Source organism: Lipotes vexillifer, unplaced genomic scaffold (genome assembly GCF_000442215.2).
Source record: "Lipotes vexillifer unplaced genomic scaffold, Lipotes_vexillifer_v1.1 scaffold847, whole genome shotgun sequence".
Classification (NCBI taxonomy): Eukaryota; Metazoa; Chordata; class Mammalia; order Artiodactyla; family Lipotidae; genus Lipotes; species Lipotes vexillifer.
This window is the reverse complement of record NW_006778821.1, coordinates 2881049-2904033: the sequence shown is the minus strand read 5'-3', so window position 1 is coordinate 2904033 and position 22985 is coordinate 2881049. Positions and strand designations below refer to the sequence as shown.

General features: G+C 41.5%; 1 protein-coding gene across 1 annotated transcript in view; it reads left to right on the top strand.

The window, feature by feature from the left end:
• Positions 1–22985, top strand: part of MED14 (mediator complex subunit 14) — a gene marked incomplete at its 5' end in the record, with an annotated part of 75018 nt that overhangs the window by 37384 nt on the left and 14649 nt on the right. Inside the window, 11 exons of the mRNA XM_007451987.1 lie at positions 1616–1810; positions 2200–2334; positions 4715–4791; positions 10075–10235; positions 10322–10468; positions 11582–11673; positions 12972–13124; positions 13664–13933; positions 17714–17854; positions 19426–19537; positions 22487–22618. Of these exons, the coding sequence (XP_007452049.1) occupies positions 1616–1810; positions 2200–2334; positions 4715–4791; positions 10075–10235; positions 10322–10468; positions 11582–11673; positions 12972–13124; positions 13664–13933; positions 17714–17854; positions 19426–19537; positions 22487–22618 (1615 nt within the window). The remainder of the gene's footprint in view (positions 1–1615; positions 1811–2199; positions 2335–4714; positions 4792–10074; positions 10236–10321; positions 10469–11581; positions 11674–12971; positions 13125–13663; positions 13934–17713; positions 17855–19425; positions 19538–22486; positions 22619–22985) is intronic.

The following is a 22985-nucleotide window of genomic DNA, read 5'->3' as shown; positions in this document are numbered from 1 at the left end:
CTTCCCTGCCAGCAATACATGAGAGTTCTAGTTGCTCTGCAATTCTTGCCAGCGCTTGGTATTGTGATTTTTTTAAAAAAAGTTAGCTATTCGGGACTTCCCTGGTGGCTCAGTGGTTAAGAGTCCACCTGCCAACGCAGGGGACACAGGTTCGAGCCCTGGTCTGGGAGGATCCCACATGCTGCGGAGCAACTAAGCCCGTGCGCCACAACTGCTGAGCCTGCGCTCTAGAGCCCGTGAGCCACGGCTACTGAGCCTGCGTGCCATAACTGCTGGAGCCCGTGGTCCACAGCAAGAGAAGCCACCGCAATGAGAAGCCCGCACACCACAACGAAGAGAAGCCCCCGCTCGCCACAGCTAGAGAAAGCCTGCGTGCAGCAACGAAGACGCAATGCAGCCAAAAATAAATAAATAACTTAATAATTTTTAAAAACCCATAAACCACAACAGTAATTTCTTTAAAAAAAAGTTATCCATTCTGATAGATGTGTAGTGGTATCTTATTGTAGTCTTAATTTATGCTGCCCTGATGGCTGATGATGTTGAATATCATTTCATGTGCTGATTTGCCATCCGTATAGCTTTAGTGAAGTTCCATTTTACTTTTAATCCTTCCATTTCCTCAGGTGCCTCAGCGTTTATGCTTACGTGTTGACCAAACAATTTCCTGAAGCGAGTGTGTGGGGAGGAGGAGGTGGAGAGAAGGGAGGCAGGAACAGAGACATAAAAGTATGTGTTGTTCAAGAGCCTTGTCCAGTGGCATTCATTTCTCTCACTTCTTAAAGTATTTAGGGGACTTTTCTTAAATTTTAGGTAGACCTTGAAAATAGTAAGCTGTTATAGTGAGTAAGGGCAAGGTCTCTGGATCCAGACTTCTAGGATCAAAACGTATCACTTCTCAGCTCTGAGACCTTGGGCAATTAACCTAACTTTTTTGTGCCTCAGTTTCTTTATCAGAAAAATGAAGATAAGAATCCCTACTTCATAGAGTTTTTAGGAGGATTAAATGTGTTAACATCTATCAAGTATTTAGGACAGTACGTGGCACACAGTAAGCTCTATATCAGTGTTAACTACTGTTGATGTTATTATCCTCACGGTGACTGTATATTTCAGTTGAAAAATCAGAGTTTATTTTTATATGCTTCCAAGTATGAGAGGTAGTTGTCATTTTTCCTCTGCCATAATAGTGGAATTCTTAGGTTGTTTTCATTGGTTAAGAGAGACAGCAGGGCAATTTAAAATAGATACCATTCTAGAAAATCTAGAAGACCTGCTGGACTTAAGCGGAAAATGTTTTCAATTTATAAGCTAAGGTATGAATTCAAGAACACCTAATGCTGATAGTCTAAATGTTCCATTTGCTCTAGTTTATGGTTGCATTTACTTTTATCATTGTTCTTTAGCCTGATCTATTTTTTTAGAAAACAAATTACATATTTAATTGCAGTGCCTTTTTTTTTTTTTGAGATCACGACTGATTTGTCCTTGTTTAAAGAAAAAAGCCATCCACATTAGGTATATAATTCTGAGCCCTACTTGACGTAAGGAGGAAAATATCCAACACTTATCAGTTATGTCTCTGAGTCTCATTTCTGATTTGGGGCCTTTTTAGGTTGTGGAGATGTTGGAAGTTCCCAGTAAACCCACACAGCTGTCATACAAGTACTACTTCATGTCTGTGAATGCTGCAGATCGTGAAGACAGCCCTGTCATGGCCCTCCTGCTGCAGCAGTTCAAGGAAGACATCCAGGAATTAGTTTATCGTACAAAAAATGGGAAGCAGCCTAGAAGCAGTACCAAGCGCAAGGTATGATCACATACAGAAATGAGCACAGCGTTTGCGTGTATGAGCTTTGCTGTGCTCTTTAACCATTTTTAAATGGGAAAGAATTTGGTATGGTTTTTAAGAGACTGAGCAGCAATAAGGTTTAGGTAACAAATGTCTACGTATTCTTGCAAATGTTTCTCTCTTAATTAACAATTATATACCATTTTCCAAAAGACAGCTTGTTAAATACATAATATTTACTACTAAATTTCCAGCGTTTAGGTCAATATTTGCTCAGTAAATATTTGTTGAATGAATTAACATTTGTTTTGGTTAACCTTGACTTTTGTTATAGTAGTACAACTGCCTTAACTAATTGCATCACCTGTACTTTTTTTACCCACTTGCGTTCTTTACTTAAATTCTAGTTGTCTGATGATCTGTGTCCAGTAGAACCCAAGAAAACCAAACGATCAGGAGAAATGTGTGCCTTCAATAAAGTTCTAGCTCACTTTGTCGCTATGTGTGATACAAATATGCCATTTGTAGGACTTCGGTTGGAGGTAATTTGGGGTACTCTAATTTTTAAATGCCTTGCTAAAGCTACATGAATTCCATTAGGAGAACCAGATGGTTGTGATCACTTGTATATTTTGGGAGGGGTGGGGTTGAAATCACAGCATCTCGTGGTATACATGTAAAACATGACTTAAATTATTTCATCTCTCTGGTTCCAAATTGTGGGCCTTCTGTGCTTTGTGGAAATGGAAAGTAAATTCTTCCTAGTTTAAAAAAAAAAAGAAAAAGGATAACTTTTGAGAATTAACCTCTTACTTGTATACCTCTTAGAAGCATTATTTACCCTTTTAGAGATGGGTAGTGGATAAAGGGGTGGCTCATTTTTCAGTGGGTGAAGCTGTACATATTGCTTACTAATAAAATTGGGTTCCTTTCTGAGAAGCAGGTCAGAAAGAATATTAAACTAAATTTTTACTTTTTTCCTGTGGAAGAAGCAATAGACTTATGCAGAGTTAGTGTCTTTCAAGAGTACACAATCGGATATCCAGCATGATCCCCAAACATGAAAGTAAAGGGAGGTAACAGAACCTGCATTTTTGTATTTCCAAAAAGGGCTTTGGCCAAGGATTGGCAGCCCTTAAAAGTAATACATCAAAACCTTAATTATTTCCCTCTAGTTTAAAGTTTTACTTTCTGTAAGACTCCTCCCCTCTGTAAATTATTGGGAATGAAGAAGAGGCCTAGAAACATGGAAGTGGATTATTTCAGTTGGGCTGATGATGATAGTCTTGGGAAGACTTGTGGAAAACATTTTGATTCTTTAGAGCAGGAATCAACAGACTTTTTCTATAAAGGGCCAGGTGGTAAATATTTTAGGCCTTTGTGGGCCATAGTCTTTTATTACAGCTTTTCAAATCTGCTGTTGTAGTGTGAGCCAGCCATAGTTGATATTTAAACAAATGAGTGTGGCTATGTTCCAGCAAAACTATTTACCAAAACAGGCAGTGGCTGGATTTGGCCCATGAGCTGTTGTATGCCAACCGCTGCTTTATAGGGTTTTGGGATCTGACGGCCGAGAATAAGGTGTGAAATTGTGAGGAGCAGCAGTAGCCCAGAAAATCCAAGCCCAGAAATAGGCTAAAGTAGATACTTATGTCCACGATGTCCCCGTTCCTAGAACTGTGAGCTTGACGGATGGCCTCTTGTCTGGGAACTGGCCGAAGCTCCAAAACTGTGCAGTGTCCGTGCTTGTATCTACTTAACTGTGTTGTTGGGCTCTTTCATCGTGCCATGTGGATTGGTTACATGAATGTCATTCAGTTACTCCCTTGCAGTGGGAAGGGAGGCTACATGATGCCCAGGGGCAGTGTAATGCCTCATTCATTGTCTGCTGTCTTCCCCATTACCCACAGGCTAGAAGTCGCAAAAACTTGTGTCTTCGTAGTGTCCCTATAGACACCTGTAGACATATGGCCTCTGTCCCCCTTCTCTGTGCTCCTATACCTGTTACACACATAGGCCATGTAACATTCTGTAGTAGTCTACTGAACTCAGTCAAGCTCTTAAAAACTTAACTTTTTCTTCTCTCAATGAAAAAGACATGTTAAAGGTAAAAGCAAGCACATTTTCTGCTTAAGGTAATTTATATTGAGATGTGAATAACTAAATCTAGTCTTACCAGGAATGTTTATATTTCTGATCCATAGAAGAGAAGCCCTCCCACACTTTGCTTCCTTTTGAATCTGGACCCCTACTGCCTATTTGGTCAGCAGCTATTTTCCTAAACCTCTGCTCTTCCCAGGCCCAAAGAGCAGGGCTCAGTGAAATGCTTAGGGCTGCCTTAAATCCTTTCTGGAACAGGGTGGGTATAAATAAATAAATACTCTGTCAGAGAAGACCTGGGAATGTGTGCTGAAGGCAAGCATTTCTTTGCTAGATCAGATGACTTCCTGGCCTACCCAAATAACCTGTAGTTCCACTGATAAGGTCTCAGGCACTATCCCTGCATTTATCTTTTTAACTCATTTACTGAATCCTCCAATTGGGAATGATATCTCACTGGGTAAATGCATAAAGTGGAAATCTTCTCTTCTTGGGTTTCACAGAGGAAATAGTTGTTAAAAATAAAAATGTATTCCAGAAAAGTTGTAAACGGAAAAATATTGTTTGTGATTAAAAATGAGATGTGGCTATGACTCGAACTTTGTTTTCAAACAAACATAATTGAATCACACAAGAAAACCAGTCTTATTTGGTTTCCCAGGAAATCGGATGGAGGCACAATGCTCATGCCTAATACGTTGTCACTTTGGGACAGAGTGACCCTAGTACAGATGCCACGAGAATAGAGACAGTAGTACTTAGAAAAGGTAGTTTCCTTTGTAAAATTGGTGGTCTGACATAACTGTGCTTTTCTCTTTTCAGCTGTCAAATCTGGAGATTCCACATCAAGGAGTGCAAATGGAAGGTGATGGCTTCAGTCATGCGATTCGCTTATTGAAGTAAGTCCCTGTCACGTGTCTGACTTGGTGCCACACACTGCAGCCACACTACCAGTGCTGCCCCTCTCCTTCCGTGAGTCAGCATAAAGCCGAGTTCAGAACCTGCGGATGTCACAGATTTCTGCATGGAATTACTGTGGTCTGGGGGAGCATTCTCTTTCACCTGCCAAGTGGAGATCCAGCAGCCCTTGGTATTTTAGGATGTCTTTCCTCTGGCTTATCTTTCATTCATTCAACAGGTGTTTACTGAGTGTGAGTATGTGTCAGCCTTGAATTCTGAAAGGGCCCTTCAGGATGCTGTGGGTTCACGTAGCAGGGGGATCTGGGCCAGTTCAGAAGTCAGGAAGGGTATCCCTGAAGAAGTACCAGTTGTACGTCGGCTGGAGGAGAGGTGAGAATTAGCCAGAGGAAAGGGAGCTAGAATGGGAGTGGGCACCCCTAACCAGAAGGAATAACTGCGAAAATGGAGGCTTAGAGGGAAGAGAAAGCTCGGCATCCTGGAACTGAAGGAAGTTGGGCGTGGCAGGAGTTAGGAGAGATGAACCTAGAGACGTAAGCAGGAAGGGGTCAGATCCTGTAGGGTCTTTGTAAGTGTCCTTGAGGAATTTAGACTTTACCACAATGGCAGTAAGACGCCATCAGATGATTTTAAGCAGAAACTGGCATCATTACATAGGTGTTTTTGAAAGCTCACCCTGATAGGGGAGCAAGACTGAAGTAGCAAAACTAGTTGCTGAAATGTTTCACACCAGAGTTCTTAGTAGCGTGGACCAGGGAAAGTTCCGTAAGGTCTTAGGGGATGAAATCTTAAGGGGTTGGTGATTAGATTGATGTCGAAGGTGAGAAAGAAGAGAAGGTGGCAAAGATAACGCTTAGTTTTATCTTGGGCAAATGATGGATGACAGTGATGTTTTCTGAGACGGGACCGAAGATGTGAGTTTGAAGGGGCTTTGCTAAGTTTGAGGTGCCTAGACATCCCTTTGGGCAGGCAGGGTTGTGTCTCAAGCCCAGGTGACTGGTCTGGGCAGGAGAAGTAAATGAGTCAGTACCAAGGTGAAAGTAATTGAGCTGGGATAGTAACTTAGATCACCAGGAAAGAGCACGCGGCGGGAGATGGGCAGAGGGCTTGGTTCTAAACGGGTAGAGGACAAGGGGGCCAAAGGATGCTTAGAGGGAAAACTAAGGCAGCGTGTGTGATTTATAAGGTGACCAGGATGGACTTGCAAAGCCAGAATGCCATTTAAGAGATCACCCTTTTTGGTGTACAAAGCAGTTTTCTTTTTTGGACCTTTGTATTGTTTATTAGACATTGCTTAATAATATAAATCATAGAAGCAATTTTTATTTATTGAATTCCTGTCTGCCAAGACATGGCGGCTCTGCAGTTTGAGCCAGCGGGGCTTTAATTTTTGTTACTTGGGAATCAATTTGCCCTGTGGAAGGTGGGAAGGACTCGCAGATAGCGTGCACTCCACCCATGTGTCATGGTGCTCACGTTAGATAAAGAGTTGAAGAACTAGAATAGCTGCCCTGCCTGGTTACCTTAATGCCATCTCCACAAAAAGCTTTCTGGGGAGAGAGCTGGTCTTAGAATAGACATCAAAAGGAAAATGTAAAACTTTTAATTAATTTGCCTTTGGTTTTATATTACTTCTGCCTAAAGTATAGGGTTTTTTTCTTTTTTTTACTCTTTTTGACAACTGTAGATTAATAGATGATAACATTTGTGTTCTATTCTCTTAGTTATGTTTTTCATGTTTTGCAAGAATCTTAAAATATCTTGCTCTCGGCATTTTTACAAAAGAAATTTCAGTCCCCTTTATTCTTGAACTCGAGAATTCATTATAGTCCTTACCTGGAGCGGAAGCACTTCATATTTTTTAATCTTCATTTTACAGTGATTTTTGGGAAAGTCTTTACTATATCCTGGCTATTGTTTTCTTTATTTGAAACTTAAAAGGAAAATATATAGAAATGGATAAAGAGATCTGTTTGGTACAAGCTGTCTGTTATCGGGGGAAGGAAAAAATAATAAATGTCTAAATATGATTTTATTAAATTAAAATCTGGGATAGATCTAATTATAATTAGTAAGTAATTGCTCTAATTCATTTAATCTTCAGAAACTCTTCTTTTAAGCATTTTGTCCTAGGTACATTCATATTAGGTGGGAGTATGACTTCAAAGCTTTAAAATTGAGCATAGTTTTCTCCTCTTTGCTAAAAAATATGTTCTGTTCTTGTTCAGCTTATCTCCTTGAAAATCTGTTGAGCAGGCCTCCTTGCTGTATCTCTGAAAATATGGTAAACACTTTAGACTGCTCTGGTTCGTGGGCCTGTTGCCTTGTGCAAACTCAAGAGCCTTGATCCCACCGCTCAGATGACACAGTCTCGAGAGCAGCATGCTCGCAGTGCCTTGTTTTGAGCTCTTAAGCAAACTTTCCGCCCTCTCCTGAACTAACATTACAGTAATGGGCAGTGGTGCTGGTCCTCCAGCCACGCCCACAAGGTTTTTTCATCTCGTGATTCGTTTGCCTCTGGTAACTTATGCAAGTAATGCACAGGCCCAGCTCTTTTTTGCAAGTTGTGTGACTCGGCTTGTCAGTTATGCGACTGAGTCCTTCTGCATATGCACGTGCAATCTATATAAAATCCACCCCACTTTCCTTGTAGGTGCAATTGTGCTGCTTTTACTAGCACTTTCAGTGATCTTCCTCCCCACTTTTGCACTGTGGGGACATAATGTGGTTACTGATGTTTGTAAAATCCCTCAGAACGAAACTGACACGCAGCACGTGATGGCGGAGAAGGAGCAGTGCTGATACACATCTGCCCTAGAAGACCAGAGCTTACTTTCTAAATTTGTTCAGTATTCAGAATTACAGGAGAAAAATCAGTCAGGAGTAGCTGTTTAGATAAAAAAACTTTTTTGAAATGATAGAAATTTTCAGATATGTTAAATCCATTGTCCGGGGAACATCTTCCTCGGTTCTTAAGTTTTGGCAAATATATTGAATAATAGTATTTTGTGTTTGTAATGATTTTTGTCAGGTTTCCTTTTGGGGGAACTTGTTTTTTTTTTTTTTTCCCCCACCTCACATGATCATGCAGGGAGGATTAAAGTTATTGTTATTTCTCTCTGTTACATGTATAACCTTAAAAGCAAGTAGATATTTTGCAGGTTCCTTGAAATAAAGCCAATTATATCGGTATCACAGATTAAGAAAGTGACATAGAATGCATTTTCAGGGTCGTGTTGTCCCTGAGAACATAAATTGGAAGGAGTCTTACCTAATTCTTACTTCAAAACATGCTGACTTCTATGTGTTCATTTTCTAACCAGATGGATTTCATGAAATACCTATTTTATGTGAAAGAAGGATAATGTACTGCATTTATATTTTCAAAATCAGGATTTAAAAAATCTATCTGAATTGGCTGCTTTATAACTACTGTGGGTTAGAGGTACATTTTGAGGGGTAAGGGCAGGCAGAAGTCCTCAGTATACCCGAAGTTGAAAGCATATGTGCAGTGTATGCGATTTCTGTAATAACTACCCCAAATAATGTTGGACAGAATCTTCTTGGTAGTGAGTGATAACAAGTATGTAGTATGAAATATTAACTTTTGAAAAAAACTTTAAAACCTGTACTTTTTTTTTTGCGGTACGCGGGCCTCTCACTGTTGTGGCCTCTCCCGTTGCGGAGCACAGGCTCCGGACGCGCAGGCTCAGCGGCCATGGCTCACGGGCCCAGCCGCTCCGCGGCACTTGGGATCTTCCCATACTGGGGCACGAACCCGTGTCCCCTGCATCGGCAGGCGGACTCTCAACCACTGCGCCACCAGGGAAGCCCAAACCTATACATTTAAAACAAGCTGTGGTGGAATTTTTAATTAACTGAGAAAATTTCAGTACATTAATTCTATTTTTATGCAACCTGGATAGCTTTCTTTCCCCCTACAGATTTTATTTTTTACCATATACAATTTCTGTCTCTCTTTTCTCTCTTAAATTGTTTATTCTAGGTCAGTGGTTCTCAACCTCAGGGCAGTGTTCCCTGCCAGGGAACATTGAGCAATGTTTGGAGATATTTTTGGTTCTCATTAACTGAGAAGAAGGGGTGGGAGGTGCTGCTGCCAGCTGGTAGGTAGAGGCCAAGGTAGGATAACCTGTACAGGATAGCCCTCCACAGCAAAGAATTCTGCAGCCCAGGGTGTCAATATTGCCGACCCTGAGAAACCCTGGTCTAGGTGTTATATCTGAATAAGAGGCCTGAACCAAAATTCCATATTTCTAGTTATATTTGTTGTTTTCTGCTTAGATTTTGATAATTATTATACCAAGTCTGATAATTAACTCACCTTCCCTGTGAGTTAAAGGATAATGTGTAATTAAATATTATCTCATTATTTTATCCATTACTGAAAAAACAGCCAAAATATATTACCTCATCATGTTTTATGACAAATAAGATAGTTCATAAAGTTGCAAGAGATGGGTATTTTAAGACACCGAAGCTAATACATTCCTCTTGTATATGTGGTATATATAAGTGACAGTATGTATGTTAAATGAGTCGATACATGTGTAGCTCCATCACAGGGAGTTACCTCTACAGAGGAGGAGGGGAGAAGGTGGGGGGAGATAACGAACCAGAAATTTTGTCATGGCAGTCAGTGATCAAGACTTGGTTTTACTGCAAGGAGAAACTAACATATATGAATACCTGCTGTATCAGCCACCATAAGTACTTTATATATATGTTTTGTCATGTTTTAAAATCAGAGACCCATAAGGTAATTATCTCCATTTTATAGTTGCGAAACTGCAATTCAGAGAGGTTGAATGTGGCTGAGTCAGAATTAGAATGCAGGTCCCTTAATCCAAAGCCCTTGTTCTTTTCACTGTGTCATCCTGACTTCAAGGAGTGGTCTTAAAAATATTTTGTTCTCCTTAGCTTTTCCTTGAGGATGTTCTAGGTAGATTTCATAGAAAGCCAGTATCGTTGATTTTCTGAGAAATTGTGGTCTTTTCTAGTAACAAGATTAAAAGGATGAAGGCGAGCATCACTGTTAAAATGAGAGTCCTAATCCTTATTGATATGAATGGAAGTGGGTTAAATGCTATTAACTGCTGTGAATTGTTTCCTTCTCTTGCAGAAGGTGCCTAGTAGTGGACTTTGAACCAAAGCTCTAATATGATACTCTGCCTGTCATTGTGTAGATTGTGCTTTTGTCTTTCTGTGATATGAAATACACTTCATATGCTGTCTTTCGTCACCAGAATTCCTCCCTGTAAGGGTGTAAATGAGGAAACCCAAAAGGCTCTGGACCGCTCCCTTCTCGATTGCACTTTCCGATTACAAGGCAGAAATAACCGCACCTGGGTGGCAGAGTTAGTGTTTGCAAATTGTCCACTTAATGGCACTTCTACCAGGGAGCAAGGTGAGATGCTTCACACACTTTGTCTTTGCATATTTCTGGATTGTTTTTTGTATTGATTACTGTTAATCTTTTCTTTTAATCTGTAGGACCATCCCGGCATGTTTATCTGACATATGAAAACCTGTTGTCTGAACCTGTTGGTGGTAGAAAAGTGGTTGAAATGTTCCTTAATGACTGGAATAGCATTGCACGATTATATGAGTGTGTGTTGGAATTTGCACGTTCTCTACCAGGTACAAATGATAATCTTCCTTTGGTGCGGAGGGAGGGGGGAAGCATCCCCCACCGCACCACCGCCTTTTTTAACTGAGGAAGTGAAACATGCACATTGTAAAAAAAAAAAAAATCGTCAGTCTATCCCCCAGAGACAGCCACTGTGATGATTCGTATATATTGAGAAATTTTAACACACAGGTATACCAGATTATAATAATAGTGCTTATTGAGAGTTTACTGTGTGCCACACAATGTAATAAACGCTTGTATTAACTCATTCACTCCTCACAGTCACCCTATGAGGTAATTTATCATCCCTCATTTCGCAAATGAAGGAAACAAGTCACAGAGACTTAAGAAACTTGCTGAAGTTCAAGTAGCTAGCAAAGGGCAGAGCTGGAATTGGAACCCATAAACCACTATGCTATACTGCTTCAGTACATCTCTGCCCCTGCCCTGGCCCCCTTTTGTCGAAATGGAAATTGAAGCCTACTACCTATTTATTTATTTCTTATTATTACTATTGTCAACCAACTAAGTCAACTATTAGAACTACTTTCAGCTTTTCTTTTCTTTTTAAGAAATTTTTCTTTTCCTTTTTTAAATTTATTTTTGGCTGCGTTGGGTCTTCATTGCTGTGCGTGGGCTTTCTCTAGTTGCGGCGAGTGGGGGCTACTCTTCGTTGCAGTGCGCGGGCTCCTCGTTGCGGTGGCTTCTCTTGTTGTGGAGCACGGGCTCTAGGCGTGCAGGCTCAGTAGTTGTGGCTCGCAGGCTCTAGAGCGCAGGCTCAGTAGTTGTGGCTCGCAGGCTCTAGAGCGCAGGCTCAGTAGTTGTGGCGCATGGGCTTAGTGGCTCCGCGGCATGTGGGATCTTCCAGGACCAGGGCTCGAACCCGTGTCCCCTACGTTGGCAGGCGGATTCTTAACTGTTGCACCACCAGGGAAGCCCTACTACCTATTTATGCTGTTACTATCCTTTTTCCTTTCTTTTTTTTTTTTTTAAACTAAGTTATATATACAGAGACCTTTCTATCTAGGCATATACTATTGCCAAGATGCCCTCTTTTTCAAATATATATTTTAAAATTTCATATGTATAATCTTAAACTTTTTTGTTTTCTTTCTGTTTAGACATACCCACTCATCTAAACATTTTTTCAGAAGTTCGTGTTTATAATTACCGAAAACTTATCTTGTGTTATGGAACCACCAAGGGAAGTTCAGTAAGTCTATGAATTAATTAAAACTAAAGCTCCTCGGGGATGGGGTGGGGGGGGCGGGAGCGGGAGGAGCTGTGGGGGTTCCCGGCGGCGGCGGCGGCTGTGAGGAAGAGGCAGAGAAGCCGCCTGGCTGGTGGAGATGACTCCTGTGGGGGACTCGGGGTGGAATCCCCGGGAGGGGCTCCACCTCTTCAGACGGGGTGGGGATTGCCTGAGTGCGAAGCGTAGGCTTCCAGGGGTTCCCTGGACGGGTTAAACACTCCGTTTGTGGGGATTGGGGCGTTTTGGCAACGGTGAGTGGAGGTCAGAGGGGTTTCCAGGGGTCTCGGGGTGTCCACTTGGCGGGGTAGGGGGCTGGGGTGCACAAAAAAACCCAAAAAAACTAAAGTTCCTCTCATATATCTTTAAAAACTCAAGAATTCAAAAATTATGAAGACTTTCCTGAAATAATTGAGGGTTCAAGTAAAAACTAGGGATAAAATGGTAAATTTTAAATACTTTGTTGATAAAAAATATAATGCTTAACTCTTTAAAATTGAAAACAAAAACTATACCCTCTTTGGAGTGTGTATTCTTGAAGAGTTTGGGGCAAGGTAATATACTTTTGGTATTTATGGGGTTTTTTTTCTTCACTGATTTCAAATCTGCTTAGCAGCGTGATTACTGTAATGAAGATTATGTATGAATGGTCTTGAACAGTGTGGTATGTCTGTGCTTTTAGTCACATGGTTGTTAATATTATCTGATCCTGTATTAATCTTGAAGGTATTCCCCATAATCTGTAGTTTCTTTTTTTTTTCCCCCACCCCATATGTAAAGTCCTAGAAATTTAGTATATAAATTCATCCAGCTAGCTTCTTTTGTGGACTCTTCCACATAAAGTAATACCAGAAATTACTTGAGTGTTTTAAAATCTGTTAACTGAAGGCGGCATCTGTTGGGGCTGGCTTCCTTTTCCCTTTAATACGGTACTCACCTAGGGGGTGACTCTTATTCCGTTCAAGAGAAAATGGAAAAATAAGAAACAATGACAATTTTCAAATAAAGTTTAATCAAAATTTTTTTCTTTAGCACCTTCTCTTTCTGTTTTATTTAGTAGAGGTGGGCTGTCTAACACACACATACTCAGTGAATGTCCATAGGGACAGCACATCTGGAGTTTACAGGGTCTTATGAGTTGCTTCCAAACAAGACCGCATTTAGATCTTTGACATTTTGCCTTACTGTTTAAACATTATTTTTTCTTCTGATTGACTCTGTTCCTTTCTCGGTTTCTGAAACATGTAATCTCTTTGATTTAGATTAGTATCCAGTGGAATTCCATACATCAGAAATTTCACATTTCTTTGGGAACTGTTGGTCCAAACTCAGGATGCAGTAACTGTCACAATACTATTCTCCATCAGCTTCAAGAAATGTTCAACAAAACACCAAATGTGGTTCAGTTATTACAGGTAATTAAGTTCATTTTCTATTTAAAAATAAGACTCAGTCAGTGTTAGTGTCTCGTGTAAAACTCCTCAAAAAATCATGTGGACTTGGGGGCTTCCCTGGTGGCGCAGTGGTTGAGAATCTGCCTGCTAATGCAGGGGACACGGGTTCGAGCCCTGGTCTGGGAGGATCCCACATGCCGCAGAGCAACTGGGCCCGTGAGCCACAACTACTGAGCCTGCGCAGCTGGAGGCTGTGCTCTGCAACAAGAGAGGCCATGACAGTGGGAGGCCCGCATACTGAGATGAAGAGTGGCCCCCGCTTGCCACAACTAGAGAAAGCCCTTGCACAGAAACGAAGACCCGACACAGCCAAAAATAAATAAATTAATTAATTAAAGTACCCTTAATTAAAAAAATCATGTGGACTTAATTTGTCTTTAACGACGCAAGTTTTTATGGAATGTGCCTGAAGGACACTGTCTCATTTGTGACGATTTTACGTTGAAAATTCTGAGGTTTTAGCAGAAACTGGATGCTCTCACTGCATTTGTTCCTTGTAGGTACTGTTTGATACTCAGGCTCCATTGAATGCCATCAACAAACTGCCCACTGTGCCGATGTTGGGCTTGACCCAGAGAACCAACACTGCCTACCAGTGCTTCTCCATCCTGCCGCAGTCGTCCACCCACATCAGACTGGCCTTCAGGAACATGTATTGCATTGATATATACTGCCGGAGTCGAGGCGTTGTGGCAATACGCGATGGGGCCTATAGTCTTTTTGATAATAGCAAGTTAGTTGAAGGTTTTTATCCTGCACCAGGACTCAAGGTAATGGACTTTAGTGTTTACAGCATTAGTAAACATAAATGTGATCTCTAAAACAATTCCTTCGAGGGGGAAAAAGCGGGGGGGAAAAGCAACAAATTCCTGTTTAAATTTAATGAGTAGCCATGTTAATTCATCATCTCTGCAACTTCATTCTGAAGGAGCTAGAACTTCTGGTAAAGTGCTATGCCTAGGTATATGAAATGATAAGATGTCCTTCCTTTTATTTCCTTACCGTGTAATGAGTGAAGATACTAAAGAGAGTCCTATTTGCTCTTTGGAGCTTCAAGGAACTTTAAAAGTAGTCTTTATCAGTGAATATTGAAAAGCTCTGTTCATCAGTTCAGCTGTGATACTTGTTTTAAAATGTAGGGTCTTGGGCCACAACCCCTGGAGATTTTGGTATGACAGCTCAGTTGTATGTTCTTATAGTTTAGAGTCAAATAGTTCCAAATGGCCTGTTTTGAAAATTAGTCCCAGTCTTGCCAGTTTCCTACTCTGTTTTCAACTCTTAATACAGTATAGCTCATTCTCTTGGTATTTACATCCTTACCTCTAAATAGCATGCTTTCATTGCTCTTTGCTGACTTCTTAGTTGAGGGCGTTATCTAACTCTCAGAATGGAAGATGAGGATTTAATTCTTTTTCAGTTCTTTCTTATATGCCCCTTCCCCTTTTCAGGCTGCTCCCAGTACCGATTCATCTTCTTTCTTTCCTCCAACCTTGTGACATGGTTAGGTAGCAATTTAGGTAATTTTTCAGTGTTCACATTATTATGAGTATTTAACACTATTCTACCAAGCTTACTATGATTACTTTTCCTTTCTTGCTCAGCATTTATTTTCCTGGGAACTGTTAATTAACTTTTTTGTTTCTTAGCTCTCTCTGTACTTATCACTAACTCAACCTTAAAGTCTCCCATATATGTAACTCTCCCCTCAGTACGTTCACAAATCAGATACCTTACCAGTTTCATCTTGAAGACATCACTTCCACAGTCCTCTGAACTCCAGTCTGGAATGGTAGCGCTCCAGACCTTTTGCCCAGTTTTGATTTAGGAATCTGCAGAAGGGTGGTGAAGCAGGAGATTCCTTCATTTCTCTCCCGTGTTGCATGCCCTGTGGCTTGGACCCCACGTCTTGTTCTTGGTTTAACTTCATTGTTTTGGTGGAATACTTCCTATGTAGCTCCCTGGGAGAAGATACACGGGAGGTTAATTTGAGACCTTGTATGTCGGAAAGCATCTTTAGTTTAGCGTCATCTAGTTGAGAGAGCGGCTAGGTGTAGAATTCTAGATTGCAGTCATTTTCTGTAAGAATTTTGAAGGCATTGCTCCATTGTGCCCTAGCTTCTGTTGTGACCATTGAGACATTTCATCCTGTTCCAGTTCTTGAACCTTATGTGACTAAGTGGACTCTTTCAGTCTGGAAACTTACATCCTTTTGTTGTGGGGAATTTCCTTGTGCTCTTCCTCGAGTCTTTCCCTTTGTGTTCACTGTTAGCTCTTTCTGCTACCCCTGCTATTCTGAAGTTGGGCATCCTGGACTTATCCTCTAATTTTCTTATCTTTTCTGTTTTTTATCTCTTTGTTTCTGGGAGATTTCCTTTTTTTGTTTTTTCTCCAATCCTTCTATTTTTCATTTCCATCAAGAATTTTTTTTTTTTGCCGTCTTTTAAAAAATTTCCGAGAGCTCTTTTTGATTCTGAAAGTTCATTTTATGACGTCCTGTTCTATATGGCTGCATTATCTTCTCTTACCTCTTCCTACATAATCTCCATTTCATCCACCTTTTTTTGTTTTCATCTCTTTCATATTAGTAGTTTTCAAATATTAAGTGATTCTTAACTCTGTGCTTTTATTTAAAGGTGACACTTGCTGACTGTAATCTTCACTGCAGGATGATCTGCTTGGGCCATTTCATTGGGTAACTCCCAATGTCAGTAGCTTCAGGTCTTTTTGTTGGGCCAGTGTGAGTACCAAGAGAAGAGTATCAAGACTCTGCATAGCCGTTGTGCATCTGGCTCCCAATATTTGGCAAGTCAAATAAGAGAAGGAAACTAGTATTCTCAGCATTCAGTATGTAAACTTTAATCTCTATTTTTAGTATGGTACCCCTGCTGTCAATTGATCCTAGAGTCCCCCCCCTGCCCCCAGTCAGAGACCTTCCACCTGGGTGGTAAAGGTCAGCCTAACTCAGTGGGAGTGCCAGAGGCTCTGGAGGGTTTCACTGCTGTCTTTAAGACGTTTCACCCAGTCCTCTGCTCTTAGCCTGTTTCATTTCCATTTCCAGGGGTATCTGATGCTGCCAGTTCCTGTGTATCTTGGAGATCTGGATGGAAATAGCTTTGCTTCTTGGCTTTCCCCACTGCTTGCTTAAGAAGAAACTTCCTCACATCAGATAGCTCAGTTACCACTCAACCATCTGCTCTGCAACCTCCTAGAATTTATTGCTATTTCTCTCTTAATCCCATTCTTTTTGTCTTTGTGACTTACTGCTTAAAAAAGTTTTTTTAGGAGCTTCAGTGGGGTGTTGAGAGAAGATGAAATGTGTGTTGTGAATAATCTATTATCTTTAATTAGAAATCAGACTTCGTACCTTTAAAAGCTTTTCAGTAATTCTGATAAGCTTGTAATCTATATTTTTGAAGATTGGGAAGGTGGAGCGTATTAAAGAGAATCTGGGACTTCCCTGGTGGTGCAGTGGTTAAGAATCTGCCTGCCAATGCAGGGGACACGGGTCCAAGCCCTGGTCCAGGAAGATCCCACATGCCGTGGAGCAGCTAAGCCCATGCGCCACAACTAATGAGCCTGCACTCTAAAGCCCGCAACCCACAACTACTGAGCTCACTTGCCACAACTACTGAAGCCTGTGCACCTAGAGCCTGTGCTCCACAACAAGAGAAGCCACCGCAATGAGGAGCCCGCGCACCGCAACGAAGAGTAGTCCCCACTCACCGCAACTAGAGAAAGCCTGCACGCAGCAACAAAGACCCGACGCAGCCAAAAATAAATACATAAATAAATGAAATTTATATTAAAAAGAAAAGAGGGGCTTCCCTGGTGGCGCAGTGGTTGAGAGTCCGCCTGCCGATGCAGGGGACACGGGTTCGTGCCCCGGTCCGGGAAGATCCCACATGCCGCGGAGCGGCTGGGCCCGTGAGCCATGGCCGCTGGGCAAAAAAAAAAAAAAAAAAAAAAAAAAAGAGAGAATCTGTTCTTGAGACACAAATTCTGGTAGCCTTGCTTAATTTTAGATGACATAACCTATAAAACAAGACTGTCCCCCTCTTGATGTTTAAGATTAAGTCACATAAAATAAAAAGGGAAAAGGTGGCTTAGTTTCTTTATTCAGTTTTCCTCTTTCATATTTTCTGGCTTAAAAAGTGAGAACTCTCACTAAATAGGACGTTTTCCAAGTCATTGAAGTTACTTATATGCCTACCATACAACTTTTTATTCTTTTCCACGTTTTTGATTCAGAAATTAATAAGAAAATATTTTGGCCAGGGTGAACTTCTTTCTTCAACTTTTTGCTCACATAATAACATTTTAACTTAGATGTTATTTTTATTGTTGTGTTTAACTTTTCCTCAATTTTCCCCCTTCCTGCGAATTGATCACTCTCTCTTCTAGGTTGGCCTAACAATAGTGGCCATGTGTCAAACTTATATTTCAGATAATGGACATAATATGTTTGTTTCTGTTAACACATTCTCAGTGATTAAGAATATCTTACTAAAGTTAGGTAAAATAATCTAAATTTTACCTGTTTATATCCATAGACATTCCTGAATATGTTTGTTGACAGCAATCAGGATGCTCGAAGAAGGTCTATAAATGAGGATGATAATCCCCCTTCTCCCATTGGAGGAGATATGATGGATTCTTTAATCTCACAACTCCAGCCACCGCCCCAGCAACAGGTGATGTCTAGCTGACATTCCAAATGGTGTCATATTTGTGTTACTTAACAGGTTCCATAGGTGGCTCTGCTTCTTTGCTGAAAGGCAAGGAGGTCCTTGGTGGACCCGAGATGCCCAAGAAATTCATATGAAGAAATAGTGACAGAGGGAGACAGGAGGAGGCTTCTAGTGATGGGAAGTAAATAGTACCAGAAACAGCATTAACTTCAGACTCCCGCACTTAAAATAATGTCAGGTGATCACCCATGTGGTCACAAAAGATGATGTCCAAATGGCCAGTAAGCACAGAAAAGGTGAACAGTGTCATCTGGCGTCACAGAATTATACATTAAAGCCACAGTGAGATAATACCCCATACCCACAGAAATGTCTTTAAGGAAAAAAAAAATTGATAGTCCTTGCCAAGATTTGGTATTAGGACCATCTGAAACTCTCCTTTACTACTGGAAGGTGTGTAAAATGGTACAGCTACCTTGCAGTGGTGTTTAGCATTATTCCAGAGTGCTAAGGCTGGACATTATGCATGCCTATGATTTAACAGTTCTACTTTGGGTATATATGCAACAGAAATGCAGCCAAAAAACACAGGAATGTTCATAGCAGCATTATTTATGCAAAAAATCGTAAACAACCCAAATATCCGGCAACAGTAGAATGAGTGAGTAAACTGGGATATATTCATACAGTGGAATACTTTACAGAAATGAAAAAAGCTATTGCTACATGCAACGAAATGATGAATTTCACTGACATAATGTTGAACAAAAGAAGCCAGACACTAATGAGTACATTCAGTATTTATATGAGATGCAGAAAACAGGCAAAACCAAGCTTGAGTGATGGAAGTCAGAGTTTGGCGAGGCAGGCGATAGAGACTTGGAAGGTGGGTGAGGGAGGCCTCTGGGGTTCTGGTAATGTCCTTCAGTATCTTGATCTATGTGTCAGTTACATTTATAGAAACTCATCAGACTGTACATTTAAGAGTCGTGTGCTTTACTGTATGTGATTCATACCTCAAGTTAAAAAAATAGACTAGGAAGAATTACATTGTCATTACTAGAGATGAAGGTGAAGGTGAGTAGAGATCAGGCTGAACTACCATATTTCACTGACTCTAAAACTCCACCAAATGCATTGTTTTTATGTACTGCCCGAAACAACACTGCCATTTCAACTACGACGTGCCATGAATTGGAAGACACACACTGATTTCAGAGATGTTAAAATATGGGGAAAGTTTATCTTAGAATCAGTCAAATGGTAGATAAATAATATAGGTAAGTCAGTTATATGGTCGATAAAATGAGCAAAAAAACATCTTGGGGGCTCTAAGCAGTGGTAGTGCAAGGTCAGGAATGAGAATGTTGCTATTTTTAAAACATTTTGAAAGGAAGTTTTTTAAAACTTGCATTATTGATGTGAATTTTGGGCATTTTCATACCTCACCTTTCCTATTTGGTAACCAGTGATGTGTGTAAATGTTAACACTGTAGCTCTTTATTGGGGAAAGCCACACTCACATAATCTGCATGGTTGGCCATTTTACCAACATGGAATTTTCTTCTTTTCAGCCATTTCCAAAGCAGCCAGGATCGTCAGGCGCTTATCCTCTAACTTCGCCCCCTACATCTTATCACAGCACAGTTAACCAGTCTCCCTCTATGATGCACACACAGTCTCCAGGTAAGATATTACTTATTCTCTTGTTGTGTTCAACTTTCAGATCCAAAATAGACACACACATACACACACGCACACACACCGTGAGAAATACTACAGATGTAGCCTTAGATGTCAGAGGGAACTGCTTTGCTAGTCCGTGGCTAGATATTTGCCATTCATTCATCATGGCAGGGTTGTGAAATCTGTGTTCATGATTCAGGAGCACTTTTAAAAGGTTTGAGTTAAGTGGAGCTGTTGTCACCCAGAGCCAGACTCATGGCGCAACTCCAAGAATCACAACATGATCTATGTCAGAGGTCGACACACTAAGGCCTGTGGGCCACATCCTGTCCACCACCTGGTTTTGTAAATAGTTTCATCGGAACACAGCCACATCCATTTATGTAGTGTCTGTGGCTGCTTTCCCGCTACGACGACCCGTTTCAGAAAAGCCCCCTTACAGAAGGAGTTGGCAGAGCCCAGGTGTATGTGAACAGTGCCCCACCTCAGAGTCAGGCAGGCCACAACCTGCTTGTCTGAACAAGATGGCTCTGTTGGCGACCCCATGAAGTGCGCTGTAAAAGCTGCTGGAGAGGGACTTCCCTGGCAGTCCAGTGGCTTAGACTTCACCTTCCAATGCAGGAAAGTGCAGGTTCGATCCCTGGTCGGGGAGCTAAGATCCCACATGCCTCGCGGTCAAAAAACCAACGTATAAAACAGAAGCAATATTGTAACAAGTTCAATGAAGACTTTAAAAATGGTCCACGTCAAAAGAAAAATCTTTAAAAGAAAAATTGCGGGAGAATGCCAAATTTTGACTTTTAACAGAACAATTAATTCGTTGGTTTGTCTTAAGTGCTTGCTCTGTGTCTAATGCTGCACGGTGCTGGGGATTCAGCAGTGAGCCCGATAGCAGTCCTGCTTCTCGAGCTTACCTTCTAGCAAGGAGCACTGGTATCGGATTTTTAGGGTAGATGAGCCCTTCCCTGCTCATCAGAGATGGTGGGACCCCAGGTGAAGACTTGGAAGTCATTGTCGTGTCATTGAAGGCCCCTGAACACTGAGCTGGTGGGAGACTCAGACCCTGTGAAGCTCCGACAGTAGACAGTGTGGGAGCCTGAGGAGGAGCAGCTGGGGAGCAAGGGGGAGAACGGGAAGTGGGGTCCCAGCACCCGAGGGGAGGGAGCTTCTAGGATGTGGGTTGAGACTGGTTTCGTATAGAAGGAAGGAGAGATGATTATTTTGAAATAATTTTAGTAGCAGACAGGTATATAGTGCTTCCTGTGTGCCAAGCCCTATTCTAAGCACTTTACCCGTTTAAGCCCTAGGCATTAAACAGGTAATGCCTAGGGATTAAACGGCTAAACGAATACCGAGGCATGGAGAAGTTAAGTCACTAGTCCAGATCACACAGCTAAATATAATACTTAAAGGTTAATCAAGTTGGTTAACATTTATTGAATATCAGTATGTTAATATTGAATTCATACTGTATTGAATTAGTACTGCATTAGGTATTAATAGAACATTAAAAATATGAAATTCTCTTACATAGTAGAGAATTTGAAAGCTGCTGGTATTGAGGATAGTCATGGTAATGTAGCAAGTATTTTAATGTTGCACTGATAGTTTTGATAGCCATAGTCCCCACCCTTCATCATCCTAAATTAAAGCTAGTCCTGTGGCTAAATACCATCTTTAAGCTCATGTCTCCGAGTTTTTTATAGCTCCATCTAGGCCTCTCCCCCAAACTCGAGTCCTGTCTTTTCCAGCTAACTATTCAGCATTTCTATGTAGATGTTTAGTCAACATCTGAAACTCAGCATGGCTGAAACTAAATTCCTCACCCCCCCAGCCCTGCCCTGTGCTGCTTCTCCTATAGACACTGCATCTCAGCAAGTGGCAGCTTCTCCCTTCCTTCCTGGTACTTGGGCCAAAGCTCTAGGAGTCATGTTGGACTCATCTTTCTCTCACACCCACAGTCAGTCAGTTACCGAATATTGTCAGCTCCATCTTCAGAATTTATCCAGAATCTAACCACTTTCACCATCTCAAGCCTTCACCCTTTCCCAAGTCATTAGCCATCTCTCACCTGGGTAATTGCAGTTGCCTCTAACTGGTTTCGCTGCCTCCTGCCCTATAGTCTGTTTTTCAACAGCAGCCAGAGTGATCCTTCTGGAACAGAAGTTAGGTCATGACTCCTCTGCTCCAGACTCTGCAGTGGCCTCCCATCTCATTCAGGGTAAACCCTAAGTCCTTAGAGTGGCCTACAAGTCCCTTGTGATCTGGGACCCGCCTCCCACCTCTCTGACCTAATCGTCTTCCGTTCCCCCCTCCCTGCCTTGCTCACGCTGTTCCAGCCACACTGGCCTCCCCCTGTTATTTATAACCGCTGCTACCATTGGGGCCTTTGCACTAGCTCTTCTGATCCTTCACTTCATGTCTCAGCCCACATAGCCCCTTCTCAGAGAGGTCTCTGGTTGCTCTATATAAAGAACAGCACCTACCTCCACCACTACACGATATAGCCCTCTTACCTTGCCCTGTTTTTCTCCATAGCACTTAGCATAACCTGACATATATTTGTTTGTCTTTCTCATTATACTAGAATATAAACTCCATGAGGGCAGGATTTTTTGTCTCTTGTTAACTGCTGCATCCCCAGTACCTACAACAATGCTTGGCATGAAATTGATGTTCATGCCTACTTGTTGAATGAGTGAGTGAGTGGATAAAAAAGTACACTGGATTTTTTTTTAAACATCAGTCAATATAAGAGCTAGAATTTGGGCCCCATGGAATTGATGTCTCTCTTTTTCCATACTGAAATTGTTCCAGTTTTTCTTTGTGCTACTCATGGGAGCTTTAGCTACTTGTTTCTTTAGTCTGTAGAGAGTCTTAACTCGGGGTCCTTGGACAGGACATAATATGTGTCCTGCAAGATCATCTATAATTATTTTCCTTTATTAGGAAATCTGCATGCCGCCAGCTCCCCCAGTGGGGCTTTGAGAGCCCCATCACCAGCATCATTTGTTCCAACTCCTCCCCCTTCCTCGCATGGAATCTCAATAGGACCAGGGGCCAGTTTTGCTAGTCCACATGGTGAGTCCATACCGGAAATCGCTAGAGCATAAGAGTTTGATGTGAAAGTAGTTTTTGTTAAATAAATTTTCTTTTTGCAAAATTAGCACTTGTGTATTGGGGAAATAGCGAAAGAAAGTACGTTTTTCCTGGGAATTCCCTGGTGGTCCAGTGGTTAGGACTCGGCGCTTCCACTGCAGGGGGCCCGGGTTCGGAACTAAGATCCCACGTGCCGCGGCCAAAAATAAGAATACGTTTTTCCTAATCACACAACGAAGAGATCTACCAGTTAGTCTGTCTGCTTCGCACTCTCCCCGCCTCACTCGGCCTGTCACGCACCCCCGCTTGCCTGCCCGCCCGCCCAAATCTCTGTTGCTGTATCTTGCTC